The sequence below is a fragment of the Pieris brassicae genome, chromosome 7, assembly GCF_905147105.1.
Source record: "Pieris brassicae chromosome 7, ilPieBrab1.1, whole genome shotgun sequence".
NCBI classification, from domain to species: Eukaryota; Metazoa; Arthropoda; class Insecta; order Lepidoptera; family Pieridae; genus Pieris; species Pieris brassicae.
Genome location: NC_059671.1, coordinates 20,823,423 through 20,840,666, shown reverse-complemented (window position 1 = coordinate 20,840,666; position 17,244 = coordinate 20,823,423). Strand labels below are relative to the sequence as shown.

Below are 17,244 nucleotides of genomic sequence, written 5' to 3'. Positions count from 1 at the left end.
ATAAATATAATAAAAATAGCCTATGTAGTTTATGCTTTCGTTGCTATTGTATTTAATATTAGTACACGACCTCAAATGGAGTGAAAGCGTCTCCCAAATACTTTCCAATCGCTCCTGTTATCTCATTTATTTCATGTTCCCAGGTTTCTTGTGGGCCATCTTTTCTCTTCCCACTGGGCCTTTCGAATAATAATAAATATGGTGTTAAAATAGCAATACATTGTTGTGCTGCAGTGGAAGGACATACCGTATAATAATTATACCGGTTAGAACCGCTTCTATCCCGAAGGAACTGAACCCGCTAATTGTTACTAATTTTATATCAACTTGCGTGATCGGTGTAACATAGTTTTAGTCCAATAGCTGGTAATATACATTATTGTATACTATACGATAGTTCAGACAGATCTAATCATTTGTTTACTTAAAGTAATCTTACCTGAGTAACATCTAACATTAATTAAGTAACATATATGTATATAATCATTGCACACTTGAAGCCACACTCATAAATTTTAGTTAAACATTCGTTTCCGATAATGTCTAATAACATTAGTGTCTCTAGATTTACGAACCCTTCACTAACTTAAAATGATTAAAAATTTCGAACGATTCATTGCATGAGTTTGCCAATTTCATGAAGTAGCAATCTGTAACCTTGTTATTCCTTCTTACAGTTTAGCTGACTATAGTCGAACTATATGTGTTTGCAATGGTAATAACATTGTATATCAGAAATTATAACCATCGACACATATGTCGTCTATGTTTTACATCTGACTTTCTTATAATTAAGCATTTTGTCGAATAATGTGTAACTGATTTTTTTAAATGTGTGGTCTTAAATAATTATTTTAATACAGTACTTAACCTACTAATTAATAATAATAATAAATAGAAAATTAAAACAACCTTTAGGGACCTTAAAGTTGCAGTAAACTGGCAGCCTTTCCTCGGTGTATTGCGATGCTTATTCGTTGAGGAGGAAAGCACCAGTTCTGAAGAGAAAACGAAACTAAACTCTTTTATTCGCGCCTGTGCGCTTCCACACCCCAAAAGTCTCTACTCCAAAGGGTTAGAACCTAAAATTTCTTGAATATAAATTGTATCTTAGACTATTTAATCGCAACAATGTTGCTAGACTAATTGTTGACAATACGCGATTACATTTAATTTAGATTCTATTTAGATTATGGAGATACTATCACTCTAATCGATAGAGATTATTTCTTATTATTTCTATATATAATCTCTATCGATTAGAGTGAAGCTGCATAAAGAAATAAGGTAATTATTGATATTACAGAAAGTTTTCACGAACACCTTGAAATGAAAACAATCATATACGAAATCCGGAGACTGGCAGCTAAATACAAAATGAACTGGCTCGCGAACTCACCATAGAACAGTATGTTAGACGTAAAAGTCGCCATATTCTAGAGCTAGAAGACTGGCATTAGCTTTAGGGAGCAGATGAGTAGATGCTTCCCATGGGAAATCACTCCACATGACAGCACCACAGAACAGATTCGCCCATAGCCTTAGGGTTGATTGCTAATAACCGCAGAAGAAAAACAAAGTTGTTATCAAACGGAAATACAGCTCGTGCCTATGACCAATCACGAGATCTCTAACCCAAAGAAAAGATGTTGAGAAAACAAAATCAAAAGAAAACGTTCGTTTTGTACTGACGGTACACTCAGACATAATAAATTCAGGTACAGTCAGCCAGTAAAAAATTGGTAGCGGAATTTAAAAACACGAATTTACAAATTGGACGCGTACCTATTAATCCTACGTGTACAAAATCGTTAATTAATTTTCTTCGGACAATATTAGTCATAGTAACACATTGTTATGTTATAAATAATTTTAATAACGTCCAGAGGCGTGTGGTCTGTCGCCACAGACGTAAACAAATATATTACCGTTAAACACGCCCTAAATTTAAATTTAACATACATCTTCAAACGATATATTCTTTAATTTTGGCTCACAGATAATAAAACTACGAGTTATTCAGAAATACATGAAACATTTTCTCTACAATGTTTCTAAAAAAATACATGTTGTGTTAAAGAAACTAAAGTTAATAGATTTTAAAAATATTGCACTGGAATTTATAAACATACTGTATCAAACAATAAAAATCGTATCTCGACTATTTGACCTTTAGTTGCACTAAATGCTGACCCTTGATTAAAACTCACATACCTACAGAAAACTTATGCTTTTTATAGCTATGAGTCACTGAACCCTATATTAGCGAATCCGCCATTACATGACCCGAATCGCCAAAATTGGTGTCCCCCCTTGACACTTAGAAAAAAATAATTTGCGACTGGCGTGACCCACTAAACGAATTTCCATAAAAATGATCACGTGATTATGTATGTATGTTTGTGGACTCAGTTTCCGCACATAGACTCTCAATAGGTCCATTGTGCGTAAAGTCCTGGCTAACTAAGCCAGCCTAACTCCTTCCAAAAGCACAGAAGCCTCCTGGGTGCTTCGCAGGCTTCACGGTGCGACCTCACTGTTCCGAGGATTTCTGCACGTTGTTTAGCCACAGCCTCGCATTCCAGGACTACGTGGGTGACTGATTCCTCTGCGCTGAGACAGCCTCTGCACACGTCACGTGATTAATCAAATAACATAAATTTACGACTCACTGTGCATCGTAGGTCACCTGTGTTTAATCGGTAAAAGCGTGATTGTCTAGTATGACCTTTTCAACACAAAAATAGTTTCAGTACTTCCTGAGAATGCTTTCAATAAAGACAGTAAAATATATAATACTCAATATGCACTTATCGCACTGGATGGGAAGCTAAATACAAAAAAGTTCGTATATAACCTTAGTAACGGTTATTTATTTTGTAACGCGAAATCGCTTGTACAAATTATTGTTTGCATTGTTATTAATTTTGCCTTTATTGCTTCTCTTAAGATTCCTCCAATCTAGGGCCGGATGTAGAGGTCTGGAGGCCTCGGGGCAACAAAGAAGTGGAAGCCCCCTGGCTCAAATTATTCTCCAAATAACATTAACAATTTTTTTTTTGGTGGTGATTTTCAATGAATAATTTATTGAGAAGATTTTAGATTTTAATATAAATTAACAAACATATAAAAATATAAATATGGATAGCAAAAAACAACTTGTTTACTAGTGCTTACGAGGCGGAATTTAAAATCCGAAGTCTTTAGTCCCCTCTTTTTCGGAGCCCCGAGGCTGTAGACCTCTCCAGTTGCCCTCCCCTGAAGCTGGCCCTGCTCCAATCTACAACTCTTCTACTGCACAGTAAAAATACTGTTATTTTTAATAAATTAAATTTTTATTACTTATGTCTGGTTAGTATAGCTGGTTATTGTCGTTATAACCAGCTATACTTAAGAAAATCATAGTTTCTAATCACGGCAGATCTGATGGACAATATGCCCTAACTCTGGCAATCAGCTCGTCTCCAGGCTGCGCTTTGATAACCACAGTGAAGTGCCTGTATCCGACGCCACCTCTTAGTACAATTGGAGTGTTTCCATTTGTCTCTATAGCTAAGTGCGATATCTGTGAAAAGAAAATTTGCCTATATCTCTATGCTTACAATTTGTTGTTTTGTTCTACAGAACATTACTTATTGAAGCAAAATAGTATATAACTTTTATTTAAATATCAGCAGTTTTGCCCGTGTGGATTTCGTGTATAAAAAGATATTTTACAATATTATACCAATTAAAGTTTATATAAAACTATAATACACCTAAACCTAAGCAAGCATTCGGTTCAGTAGTTAGAGTTTATGAAGTTTAGTCGAACATACAGTTGCAGAGGAATTCATTTTATAATATGTGCCTAAGTGTTCATAACATTATGCGTAAGATTTCCACTTACAACACATTCAAAGATTCCTTCACAAGACATGCGATGGCCTGTTCGTGTTGAGGCATATTTGAACTTCTTGCCATAGACTCGTTTATCGTGTTTCCCTCTTTTACCCTGGTATAGATTTCTGTATGGAGATCGTACGTAATAACTTGTGGAAGATGGCAAGGGCTGAGGATATGGATAACCTTTGAACATTCTTCGGTAATTTAATCTATGACAAATTATAAAATGTTAATTTTGATTGTGTAGTTAATTAATCACATTTTAAACGCTGCATTGGCACGGCGCTCTCGCATTTTTTCCCAATGTCTACAAAACCTATCTCTCTAGATCTGAGAATGAATATTCAAAGAGATAGGAAACTACATAGACTTTGGATAACCTAATAGGAAAAACTGAAGGACCTAAAAAAGCCAACTAAATTTACTATAAAACATCTACAAGAAAAGGAGCAAAACTGAAAGACTACACATTATATGTACTGCCGCAGATTATTACAGAGAACTGTACTGTACAAGAAGATTAACGATTGAACTCATTGAACTACTTGACTCAGATAAAGCACCACTCATTACGAAAGTCGAAAGTAGAGAAGTCGAAAGTAGAGAAGTCGAAAAAGCAATCAGCACACTAAAGAGAGCCAGAGCGCAAGCCCTTATAATATTCCAAATAAAGTGCTAATTGTTATCATTATACCATTCCTGACAGAAAATGTTCAATACTATCCTTGAAGCCGAAAGTACTAGCAGAAAGTACTAGAAAGCACAAAAAAGTAACACAGATAACATTGGCAATTGTAAACCCATAAGCCTAATGTCAAATTTAAATAAAGTATTTCCAAAAAGTATTTATGGCGTATCAGTAAATTTTGGACGCACAGCAACTACTCGACTGTGGATCACATGCTCGCTGCTAGATAGGTAGCCGAAAAGTGCAAAGACTTTCAATATTACTGTGTATTGCAAAAGTTTCTTAAGTGTATTTAGAGTAATTGGCACGCCATAATGTGTGACAGAATATGCGAACTTTCGATTGTACCACCATATTATTTTTGTACCATATTCTTGCAATAATTAAATAATTATTATTATTATGAAATATCCTTAGATGAGTAAGAAAGGGCGTCCCTCTATCTCCCAAACTGTGTTGCTGTTCTAGAAGAAATATTCCTAAAGTTATATTGGACAGAATATGGCATAAACGTAAATGGCGAGAATTGACAAAATAAGTACGAAGAATTTAAGAGTTACAACGGGCTTAGCTGAAGTCACATATTGAACAAGTTACAACTAAAGTGCAAATGGGCTGGACATACCATAAGAGTAGCAGACAAATGAAACAAAATTGCAACCAAGAGGCCACAAAAGAAATTAATAGACATAGGCAAATTTAAAAGGATGTCTGGAAAGACTAAGATCTGAACAAGATTGGTATACAATAAGGAAAGATGAAGGGCAATAGGGAAGACCTTTGCCCGTAGGGACACAGAAGTGGTTGTCGTGGATTAAGGAAAACAATAACTATAAGTATATATTTTGCATTTCTCATATAAGGCTCAAAATAAATAATTAAGGTATATAATATTGAATGCATACTACTATTAACTTTGAATGCGAATATATAAATATGTCCATAGTATGTTTGTGTGGACAAAAAGTTTTATATAATATTTCATTATCAAAACTCTACCATATAGCCGCAGAGAAATAGAAGTTCTAATGACTCACATAACTGGTCTACCTAATCCATAATTATGTTTTTGTTCATATTTAAAACTCTCTTCAGTACTAACAGCTACAGCAAATAGTACGTATGTAACGACTTTCATGTTCTACAACTAAACATTTTTCAAAGAAATATCGATAATTTAATCCACACATCAACTCACTGATACGCGTACAAACAGCATTATGGTTGTAAAATTTAACGCAAGGTTTTTGTTAGTAATTGCATTGTTACGAGTTGTATTTTTTACGACAATAAGAATTCTATCTTGATTATCGTAGACAAGCATATTTTTAATTTAACATGTTTTTCATTTAATCTACTAGTAGCATTATAAGATACTAACAACGTCCTGGGTGATGTTTGATGAGTCATATACATAATACAAAATTTCACCCGTTTTTCCAAGAGATAAGTGTAAGCATATTGGCCAGGACTGACTGTCCCTTTAAATACCAGCAATGCATAATATCCACCCACCCAACCCAAAATTCAATAGCAAATGCAATACACTGCAGTGTTAATCCATTTTATGATAGATCAGTATTAATTATTTAGTGACCCTCAACTCTAAAGACTAAATATAATTTTATGTCACGTGAGCTGACAAATTAGTGACATACTTTTTTTATAAAGCAAATATTGTCTATTCGCTTTACATTCAAATTTCTCGCAAGGTGCCGCGGTTTTTTGTACAATAGACTTGTTGAAAATTAAAAGCAATCATATGAAAACTGTTTATAAATGTGATTTACTTCAAAATAAAAACGATTAAGTTATGAATTTGATGGCAATTTTTACTTACCTCAGTGTTATTAATAATATCTCTTCAGTACAAATAGTACTTTTGAATGTTGTATTTTGTTTTCCAATTCCATTATGAAATGTTTTGCGACTGTAGCCTTTTACTTTAGAAAATTCAATTTATGAGTTTACGAAATAAATGCAATGTTTCCATAGGTTTTTTTTTGTTTTCGCCCAAAAAATTAAGCCTAAGGAAACATTCCTTTTTCGTTTCAATAGTAACACTAATAGCAGTGTTTCTTCGTGAGAGTCCATCTTGAAAATACACTACGATTCTCAAACTTAGCGAGAGCAGTGCGGCCGCAGCGCTGCAACCGCGCGGCACGTTGCGGCAAATTTGAAAGCGCCCAAAAAGACTTCGAATCAAATAATAAGTTTATTTATATTTCGTTTTTTGGATCAAATAAGTTGAGACAGACTGAAATAATTAACATTCCGTTACAAAATTAAACAGTCTAAAATTACGCAAAAATTATAATGGTATATCCCTTCACATGTATTATGTAATGGAAAAAATCATATTACATAATACATGTGAAGGGATTTTATTTTATTAAAACTTATACATGTCTACAGGGTATGTTATATGGTAATGTCATTTTGTTGGCCTCTGTCAAACTGACTTTTGAGTTTTGGTATTGAAATTGACATATTACTCTATATATTGATAATTCCGCTATGTAGTACCTATGTAATTACTAATTACAATCGGTAAAAAAATCGTAATAAATTGTTATCTGAATAAGAAAATAATAAAACAAACTCAATGTAATTATTTTTTATATAAACTTAAATGAAGTCTAAAACGTGTAATGATGTGAAAGAGAAATATTAATAACGAAACATTACAGATACTATATAAGCACTTTCAATAAACATTAAAACTTATTAGACTTGCAAATTCGTGAATAAACACACGATGGATGGTAATTACTGCTTATCACTACTATCACATATAAAAAATATTTATATGACTATTTTCGTATTCAATTTTTTTTTATTTTCCAGGCCCATCAACTAAAAAATCTACCTCATTTGAGAGTCTTATTATTCAGAACAAAAACAATCTCGACGATCTAACAGCAAAATTAAAAGACATAATTGCGGCTGGCAAAAACTATGAATATGATGTCTCATCTTGTATTAAGTCTTTATTGATAAGTAAAGATGAATCTATTGTATTATTATCTATTCAGGCTGTTTCTGAGCTCGCAAAATGTGAACACAAACGTGAAACTTACGCACAAATAGAAATCATTAAACCTATACTAAATATTTTATCCAAAGAACTTTGTATGGATAAGTTTGATCTTGTAAAACAAAGTCTTAGAGCACTAGGAAATCTCTGCTGTGATTGTCATACTTCAAGAAACATTGTGCTTCAAAATGATGGTGTACTAATATTGAATACTTTGCTTGGAACTGCCATTGTAAATATTGCATTTGATGAATTAAAAATACTCATATGTAAGGCATTAATGAATTTTGCAATCGGAGGAAAAGAATTTTCAAATTCTCTAGAAGAGTTTACTATTGAGCATGTCAAAAATATATTATTATCAGAATTGAGTAAAGAAGATATGAATGATGATTTGATATCAACTGTATTGTTGATACTTAGTGTTATAAATGATAATGCACCTGAATTCCTATTTGCTGATGAAGTTAATTTAACAGTTTTAAATGTTCTAAAAGAAACAACTAATGTTGATATATCAGAGCTGGCACTCGAACACTTGCATTCACAAGTTCGTGAACATGGTAATTAATTTTTATTTTGTAAAACAAGTGAAAGACAGTACACCATAGAACATTATAGAAATAACAAGCTTAAGCCCAACTAATGACTCCTGAAATCTAACATTAACTTAATTTTATTAATAAAGATCACAGTCCACCAAAATTGTTTAAATATCCACAGATTCAGTAAAAACACTCCTGGCTAGAGAAGGAGGTGTGCAACTAGTTTGTTCTCGGCTGGACCAGTTAATTCAAAGACATGAAGTTGGAGATCTCAATGCTGATGGTAGTCAAGTAGAGGTTATTGTGAAACAAGCCTGTTATCTCATTATACTTATTTTGACTGGAGGTAAGTAAGTTAAAAAAAAACAATTATGTATATTGTATATACTGTATATATTTCACATCATAATTATTAAATATACAAATATATCCAATGCACCTTACTTAACACGAACAATTCTTTTGAATTCAATTGCCGATGTAAGTAGTAGTACTATACTACAAAATTTTTAAAAATCTTCTCATAGGGTTTATAATAAGGTTTCATATATCAATTTATCAGTAAAATAAGATTTTATTTCTATTCAACCATATCTATAGTTTTACAGTTGCTCAACCTTTGTTAAATTTAACTATAACTTGAATATTAAACTGTAAGGCGAGCTCTATAGAATCTGACACTTTTAATTTTGACTAATTTACCATTTACATTTGTAGATGAAGCAATGCCAATTCTCTACAAAGATGGTGTAGGTGAAGTGTATTTGACAATGGTCAAGTGGCTTGACTCTCCAAACCACCATTTGCTGGGAACGGCTTTACTGGCTATTGGAAACTTTGCCAGACAGGATGAATACTGCATTCAGATGATGAATGATAAGATTTTCGACAAACTGTTAGGTATGTCGAATTTTTAATAAGGCTTGATACTTACCAAAAAATATTTATATATTAGACCCTGTGGACCATGGCTTGTACTTCGCTCATTCCAGTGAGCTTCCCTCTTGCCCATCAGGCGATTGAGCACCTCGCGACGGGCCAAGTCGAGGTTCGAGTCTCACAAGAGACGCCGAATGTAGTATGGTATGATTTGTGGAGTCAGTTTCCGCACTTAGACTCTCAATAGGTCCGTTGTGCGTCCTGGCTAACTAAGCCAGCCTAACTGCTTCCAAAAGCACAGAAGCCTCCTGGGCACTTCGCAGGCTTCACGGAGCGACCTCACTGTTCCGAGGATTTCTGCACGTTGTTTAGCCACAGCCTCGCATTCCAGGACTACGTGGGCGACTGATACCTCTGCGCTGAAACAGCCTCTGGACATGGCTGTATGTCGCGCCTAGGACAAAAGCCGAATGTAGTTTTGTAACAACATTTTTAAGGATTTGTCATCTCAGATTCTTATTCTCTGTTTCCTCAGTAGATCTGATGTTGTGAGCTTTCATAAATATGTATAAATGCACTTATTGCAGATATATTCGAAGTGTACCACATCCTCAGCACAAAGCAAAAAGACACAATTCCTATAGACAAATCTATTTTGAATCAAATCCAGCACGCTGCATTATCAGCGGTGAGGAACCTGAGCGTTCCAGTGGTCAATAAGAGAGTGGCCTCGGCCCAAGGAAAGGCTGCTCCGCTGCTTTTGAAGGCTCTACCCAGTGTCGAGGATCATCACGTGGCCTATAAACTCATGGCTGCCTTGAGAATGCTAGTAGACAGACAAGGTATTTTTTTATAGAAATTAAGATTTGTATACAAAGTGACATTGTGTATTGAAGCCTGAAGGTAGGATCAGCCTTTTTGTGAATATTATCCTTAATTCGTTATTGCTGGATTAACAATCAGAGAGTTTATCACTAATTATTTTGAGTTATAATAGTTAAATGTTATTTTTTTTATATAACAAAGGCAAACGGGCAAGAGGCTCACCTGATACTCACATTGCCAGAACATTTAAATAAATTAAAATAAATGTATGTTAAATAAGAAAAACATAAATTTTAATGTTAGTAGTATAATATTACTACTACATTTTCTAAATTAGTTTGAGTACTATTCATCTTGTGATCCTCAACCCTGAGCTCGTGAGAGATAATACAACTGGCAACACTATGTGTATAGTTAATGAAATATCCGGCTAATACATAAATTAAAAAAAAAAAAATGTTGATGACATACAATAATAGTGTACGGTTCTTGGGTCATAGGGATGCTTTAAATGAGGATTTTAGTGTTACTCTACATTAACCCACTCGCATACAACACAATATAAGCGAAACAGTAAAATGTTAATTGCTATGAAACGAATGAATGCAATACAAGAGCGTATTTACTCTCGGGGCGTAACTGACGGTTTAGGAAATCGCCACGCTTATAAAACTAAGAAAGCCTGAGGGAGCAATATGAACAGCCTTGGCTCGTACAAATAAGATTCCTAAATGTTACGTCTTTCAGAAAGCGTGGCCCGTCTAACAATAGGCGACCGCGCGGCCCTAGAGGCGATAGCTAAATGGGGCGGGGCGGGTCAACACGCGGGCGCAGCGGGCGAAGCGCCCAGGCTTCTGGCGTGGAGCGTCAGGCACGTCAACGCGAGGGCTGGACTCATACAGGTGAACTCTCACGGCTATTGAGATTATACGGGAGATTTACCTTATTCCGAAAAATATATTCCTGTACTCTTTGAACTATCTCTCATCTCTCTTCATCATAGCGTAAACACAATTTGGCAGAAAGAGACAAAACAGTGCAATTAGATTGATTTGTATGAATAAGGCGGACAGTACACTAGTGTGGGTTTTAAACTTCGACAATTTCCAAATTTAGGGTTTTTTTTTTGCTTTGGATCAGTGATTTTTGATTGATTTATGATTAAATGATTAAACTCAACTCAAGACCAGTCCAAGTTTTTATCGAAATCAGTTCAGTAGTATTTAAGACATGGTTGTTTGTGCATTTTCCCTTGATATTGGTACTTAGGTCAATAGACAGGTGAACGCGCTGGTAATTATTATAATAATTAAGAAAAAAAAGTGTTCAGTTTGATGGCTATGATATATTCACAAATATCTAAAACTATAACTTAAAAATATTTAAAATAATATATCAAACAATAACAGTTCGATGTCCGACGAACAGTTAAATATTATTGAGCTTACAACCAAAATTTAGTAAGCTAATTAATATAAAACTGTAGTTAATAAATTCCAGGCAAAAGGCTGCCTCCAAAACATCGTTGATATGTTGATAGCCCCGCACTCGGTGATGCAAAACGAAGCCATTCTCGCTCTCACATTACTGGCCATGGAAATCCTCAACGAGGACCCTCGGGAAGCCTTTGTGGACCAGCTCTTGACGGCCGAAATCGGTAAGCATATATCCGTGTTGATGGAGACGAATTGCGCAAAGATTCCGGTAGAGGTCGCTGAGAACTTACTGGCCTTCCTCGATGTCACCTCGAAGTGTCCGAAAATTTTGACCGACTACAGACAGACCAGGGTGAACAATGCGTTGGAGAAACTTGTGGACGCAAGGAATGATTTTAATGGAGATTTGAAATTGTGCGCGAAGGAAATTGTTAGGAAAATAGCTGAAAGTTATGATTAGTTCTTTTTTTTTTAATATTATGCCAATCGTTTTGGTTATGTTTTATTGATTTTCGAGTCAATTTCGTCTTCGGGAGCGTTCAAGTGTTACGTCACGCAATTTTTGGAGATGACAAACCCCCCCCCCCCTCGTGAAACGCGCCGTAACGTTTATGTATCCAATAGTTAAACATTTCGTGACCGATCCCAGTGACTCTTTATACCTAGAACTTATCATTATGTCGTGTAAAGTACTGGAAAGTGGAAAATAATTTTACAAGAGGGCGAAATGGGGGGGGGGGGGGGGGCAAAATACGTTACGTCATACTTGAACGCTTAACAAAATTTAAAAACACTTACGAAAGTAAATACCTGTTTGTGAAGATTAGTTTATATATATGGTGTAAACTCTTTATAATGAATTTCAAGAGACCGAGCATTTTTTTTTTCGTTATATGGAGGGTAGTGTAAAAAACAAATTTAACCAATCACAATAATTTCTAATTTTATTAATATCAACAGGTAAATTATTCTAAACATTAACTTTTCCTGACGTGCTTTGCTATGTCAATATTTTTTTATGGATTTTTATGAGTATTTTGCGTATATCTTGGAATGTGGTGGAACTATCTTCATGAAACAATAAGATTTTTTTAATGGCACACGTCTTAATGCAATTAACAATAAAAAGACGACTGTTTATGACTTAAAGTGTCTTTCTTAGAAATGTCGGCACCTCCAAAGGTAAGTTTTGTAAGCTGTATGTTGTCGAAATATTTCTTCGTAATAGAGGAAGACTGTTGCCTTATAACGAGTGAATTAATGTATGGGTTTTGTGTTAAACCAAGCAAATTTATACCCTTTACGTTATAGAGAGTTTTCTCCTGATAACGATTGTCGTTATAAAGAGTTTAGACTGCATTTATTTATATATTTATCATACGACAAAATACTTATTAAATTATTTACAATCTTAACCTACGCAAATAATGAATATTTCAGTATTTATTTAGGCTTTCTAACATGTGCTAGTTTTTTATTGAAATCAACGGCGTATGTCAGGCACAGGAGACTGATCACCTATTAGACAAATGATCACGAAACAGATACAAAATCTGACGCCCAGACCTATAAAGCTTGTAGCGGGCTTATTTTATATTCTAGTTTAATTTTCATATAAACCGGTTTAGTACTCTTCGGTATCAATCTTTTCAATAAATCAAATCAATTAAGTGTTTAAAGTCATAATTTACATATATTAGCTTAAAAGTTACGGCTGTAACTCTCGGATTATTAACGTCGTGAACCCAGCATAGTATGAACACATAGTTTTAAAAGTTACGCACAATATACCTTGTATGGCAAAACATGTGAGTACTAATAATGGAATTGACGTGTTATATTTATGAGGTTTAACTAGACGTTCATTAATTAATCTAAAAACGCCTATTTTGTCATACCATAGATGTAAGTTTAATGTAGACAATTCGGCTGGAATTTTTAACACTGCCTGAAGGTTATAGTGGTATATCTAAAATGTTTCCATGTATAAATACTAACTATATCGTTATGTGAAAATGGGGGTGACTTTGGGCAGCGTTTCCATGCCTCTTTCCTTACGCTTCTTCAGTCGCGCTCTTAATTTTTGAAGGCCATGTTAGTGGCGTTGCACCACTTTCTCTATGACTTGGAGGCTGTGTCAAGATTTAAATGACTTATAGCTTTTTCCTTCATCGTGAGACGTATGGTGTCTGTTTCATGGCTTTTTACAGAAGCTGCTCAATTTACATGCAACAATATAATATATGATATTTACTTGATCTATTGGTAAACATTTGTTCATCTACAGCTTGGCCATTGACAAATACCTCTAAAAATCTTGGCGTCTCTAGATCGTTCTCATATGGTCTGCCTGTCTATGGTTTCCCATTTCATGGTACATTTCCTCCATATCGCTTCTTCTCTCCCGTCATACGTCCCATCCATCTGCACATAGTTGCCTGTATGTCGCGTATGCGTCATTACTTTTGGATTTATATTTTAATATCGCTTAACTTTATTTTACCTTTACTTGTAATATTGTTAATTGTTTATTATTATTATATTAATATTATGCTTGAGGACATTAACTAAAACTCTAAGCTTTTTAATTTATTATTGAGATATAGCAGATCTAACGTCGTCATTGGAGACCAGTGATTAATTTTATACTCCATCACTGGGCCCTTAGTCCAAAAATCGTTACGATGACTTAAGATTATTTGGAAATAATGACGTCATCCAAATTACCTAATAAATTTTACACGAGTTTAATTGTTGGACATTTTATTGTGATTAATGAGACATGTAATGCTCCTGCTAGTGCTAAAAATTCCAGCTGCTTTACTCTTGTATGTAGACGAAGCTATCGATAATACTTCATTCAAATACTTGTAATAAGCAGTGTTGCCAAATAGGTGACCCTTTATAAATTTGTTTATTACCAAAAACTATTAATTACCAAGGCAAATTATAAGGATATGCCTATATATTAATCTATTCGACGTACATGATTGTATAACGCATTTAAAGTGATATTCGCAATATTTAATACTTCAAGTACAATGATTATTCAGTAAGAAAAAAAAAAATTTCTATCAGTGTGTAGACTTGTCAAAATAACATAATGAGTAAAACCAATGACGGCTAAATTTTTATGAAAAAAAAACTATTCTAAAAATATATTCGCAAAAGGTTGGATTTAGGCCTAAAGTATGTAAGTTTTGATATGTACACGATTTAGAACTAAGCTTGACTAAAATTGTGCCCAAAATAAGTTAATCCGTTGCCGCCAAATACTTGGTGACAGGCGCGTAATCTGTAGAAGTGACAAAAGATCACGCCTGTCATATAGTAATTTTGACCAAGGCCCACAACCTGAACAGATAAAAAATGTCACTCATAGCAATAGATTTTTAGTACGCCCATACAAGGAAGTGGAACACATCTGCTTCACAATAAATAAATAAAAGAACTAATAGAATGTTATAGGAAAGTAAAAAAAATTCAGAAAAGAAATTAAAATAAGTCTGTCGATCAGACATTTTTAGTCTAGATTTATGGATCCGATAGTGCACTTATGTAGCTTAGCCATAATCACATAGCACAATTTTAAAATAGAGCTTTCTAAGCAAATCTTTTGATTGTTGTAGTATTCTTACATATTTACAATCTTGTTCAACACTTAACAATTTCTTTGAATTTTCTGTGATTCAATGAGACAAAACTAGGTTAATGGACCAAAATATAGGTAAAATTACCTTTTAATTAACTTTTAGGATTTTGAGTTTAACTGAAGAGTATCTAGATTAGTTTATTTTTGTTAATTACTATTTAACAATCATGTTTTTCCATTTTGAATAAAAATATATTTTACAAATTTAATAAAATTCTTAGGTGCATTTCCTAGTGATTTATTATTCAAATTTTATCTTAAATAAAACTCATTGCATTTAAAAGTTGTTTTATTTTTAAATAACTCAAAAATTAGAACTACTCAAAATAAATAAAACACCCGTAACGAGTTGTCTTGCCAGCGACCTGTATATCAAGGTATATATTTATGAATTTTAAACTTTTTATACATTTTGGATTATGGTAGTGAACATCAATTAAATATTTGACCTATTATTACTTAGTAACAGGCTGATTTCACTGTTTTTAACTACTACTACTCAACCAGATCTTGTAACATTTTTTGTTTGTTTTTGTGCTTAATCATTTAATTCCATAATAGAGCGTTCCTGTACCATTGTGGAATGATGAGTCAGTGTCATTCTAAATTTTAGCTCATCATCGGATACCAAGTGTTTTGTCTGTATCAAGTTCTTGTTACCACAACCGGCAACTGAAAAGAAAAAAACCTGAATTCCTTTAAGCATTAGTTTGCAGCGTATGAGAAACATTTATAGTTGTAGTTAAAATGTCACACAAGCCTTACTTACTTGCGGAAAGAATAATCATCAATGAAACAAACATGTTGGAGGTATGCAAGGAGTTATGTTTGACACAAGATAGTCTTCTATTTGAAAGCTTTTGAGCTCGCTTATACAACTTTAAAACTTAACTAGTACATTCTCAGTAATTAAATAACTATATTGTAAAATATCAATATTTTAACTAAGGTCATTGGTCTAGATTCACTTACAAGCTTAGTGCAATGATGTCAAACCATGAAATATGAAAAAAAAAGTTCTTCTGGCCAATGTAGTTATAGGCATGCAATATGTCGACTTTACACCAAGGCTCTTTGGCCAGCCAACCAGTGACTAGACTAGTAATTCTCCCTTCAATTTGCAGGAACAGTACACATTCATTCTTCATTGTGATAAGTTAAAATTAAGCAGTTAAAAATAATACCTGGGCATTTGATTCCCTTCTTTTTCTTTTGTATGATGTTCATTATCACTTCTTTTTCATAAATATGTCCACACAGTGAGTTTTTTACTGGATCTTCTATTGCTTTTTTTGTAAAAGGGTCATTCTACGAGATAATATGTTAAATTAGATCATAAATTCTTATAATTTTACAAATATGGAATTTATAAGGAAATACTTACATATGTTGTTTGAGATGCAGTTATTGCTATGTCTGAATCGTCTAAGTTACCTGAAAAAAAGAAAAAAAAATTAGAGATATAAATATGCACTATAAATATGATTTTCTATGTACTTACTTCTGGTACTTTTCATTTCTTTTTCAACTAATTTCTTAAATTTCAACATATATGGATGTCTATCAACCGTTAAATTGTTCTTTGCCATACTACGTAAGTTTGATTCAAAGTTTGTATTCAGGCTGTCTACATTTGAAGCATTAATTTCTCCCTAAAACACTTAAGCAATTAGTAGATTCAAAACATCTGAAGAAACATGAATTTTTGATAGTCAATTGAAATCAGTATACACTGCCATAAAAACATGAGCTATAAAGTGTAAATTACTTAGTGACTTATTGTTTGCACCTTGGCTTTTTCTAATGCTTGTGCCGCTACATCTTCTTGTGCTTCCATCAAACAATATTCTTTCACGTATAATTTCATTTTTTCATATTCACTACTTCTTTCAGCATCTAAATATTTTGATATATTTTCCGTGCACGAATATAAACTACTAAGACATTGTTTTCGTAAATCAGCTAAGTTAGAATCACCCATTATTTTTATTATTATTCAGCTAGATTCACGTCGTATTCGTATATTTATTTATAATGCGATTATGTGTGTTCCCAATGTTATGTTCAGCATGAATTAATTTCTCGACTGTAAATATGCTATTTTAGAAAATTCAAAATTGCGCCTTAAGTCATTCCCATGTGAGATTGTCAAAGTCGCAATCAATTATCAGCGCATATTTGATAATTCACATGTGCCATATTGATATAATATAGTTTATAAGAACCTTAACATAACAATCTTAAAGTACAATTTTTCTTAACCTACATAGAAATAAGAAAAATAATTAACAATGATT

At 33.5% G+C, this 17,244-nt stretch overlaps 3 protein-coding genes across 5 annotated transcripts; 1 reads left to right on the top strand and 2 right to left on the bottom strand.

The window, feature by feature from the left end:
* Positions 1-3,382: 3,382 nt before the first annotated feature.
* LOC123712046 lies at positions 3,383-5,808 on the bottom strand. The gene is made up of 3 exons (XM_045664972.1): positions 5,611-5,808; positions 3,890-4,094; positions 3,383-3,565 (listed from the first exon to the last, which is right to left on the bottom strand). Exons 1-3 carry the CDS (start codon positions 5,709-5,711, stop codon positions 3,413-3,415), a joined length of 459 nt encoding a protein of 152 aa, XP_045520928.1. The 5' UTR covers positions 5,712-5,808; the 3' UTR covers positions 3,383-3,412.
* A 1,302-nt stretch (positions 5,809-7,110) lies between these two features.
* On the top strand, positions 7,111-13,246 carry LOC123711847 (rap1 GTPase-GDP dissociation stimulator 1-B). Its single transcript, XM_045664681.1, has 7 exons — positions 7,111-7,338; positions 7,421-8,173; positions 8,334-8,501; positions 8,873-9,055; positions 9,622-9,876; positions 10,607-10,761; positions 11,360-13,246. The coding sequence occupies exons 1-7, from the start codon at positions 7,332-7,334 to the stop codon at positions 11,753-11,755; spliced, it is 1,917 nt and encodes a 638-aa protein (XP_045520637.1). The 5' UTR covers positions 7,111-7,331; the 3' UTR covers positions 11,756-13,246.
* Positions 13,247-15,276: 2,030 nt separating this feature from the next.
* Positions 15,277-17,073, bottom strand: LOC123711879 (E3 SUMO-protein ligase NSE2-like). 3 transcript variants are annotated; one of them, XM_045664726.1, is made up of 5 exons: positions 16,737-17,073; positions 16,449-16,599; positions 16,332-16,381; positions 16,132-16,255; positions 15,277-15,619 (listed from the first exon to the last, which is right to left on the bottom strand). In XM_045664726.1, the coding sequence occupies exons 1-5, from the start codon at positions 16,926-16,928 to the stop codon at positions 15,486-15,488; spliced, it is 651 nt and encodes a 216-aa protein (XP_045520682.1). In that variant the 5' UTR covers positions 16,929-17,073; the 3' UTR covers positions 15,277-15,485. The 3 variants fall into 3 exon arrangements, with proteins under 3 accessions (XP_045520682.1, XP_045520683.1, XP_045520684.1); XM_045664727.1 differs by having other exon boundaries at positions 16,716-16,857; XM_045664728.1 differs by having other exon boundaries at positions 16,449-16,607; positions 16,737-16,819.
* Positions 17,074-17,244: the final 171 nt, after the last annotated feature.

Bases quoted from the DNA above. Each gene is read 5' to 3' on its own strand.
- LOC123712046 (XM_045664972.1), bottom strand. From the start codon at position 5,711: ATGAAAGTCGTTACATACGTACTATTTGCTGTAGCTGTTAGTACTGAA. The intron at 4,095-5,610 runs GTGAGTCATTAG...AATTTGTCATAG, and splicing joins GGATTAGGTAGACCAGTTAT to ATTAAATTACCGAAGAATGT. The intron at 3,566-3,889 runs GTAAGTGGAAAT...TTCTTTTCACAG, and splicing joins AAGGAATCTTTGAATGTGTT to ATATCGCACTTAGCTATAGA.
- LOC123711847 (XM_045664681.1), top strand. The intron at 9,056-9,621 runs GTATGTCGAATT...CACTTATTGCAG, and splicing joins GATTTTCGACAAACTGTTAG to ATATATTCGAAGTGTACCAC. The intron at 9,877-10,606 runs GTATTTTTTTAT...TACGTCTTTCAG, and splicing joins AATGCTAGTAGACAGACAAG to AAAGCGTGGCCCGTCTAACA.
- LOC123711879 (XM_045664726.1), bottom strand. From the start codon at position 16,928: ATGGGTGATTCTAACTTAGCTGATTTACGAAAACAATGTCTTAGTAGT. The intron at 16,382-16,448 runs GTAAGTACATAG...TCTTTTTTTCAG, and splicing joins AGAAATGAAAAGTACCAGAA to GTAACTTAGACGATTCAGAC. The intron at 15,620-16,131 runs GTATTATTTTTA...TTTTCTTTTCAG, and splicing joins GAAGGGAATCAAATGCCCAG to TTGCCGGTTGTGGTAACAAG.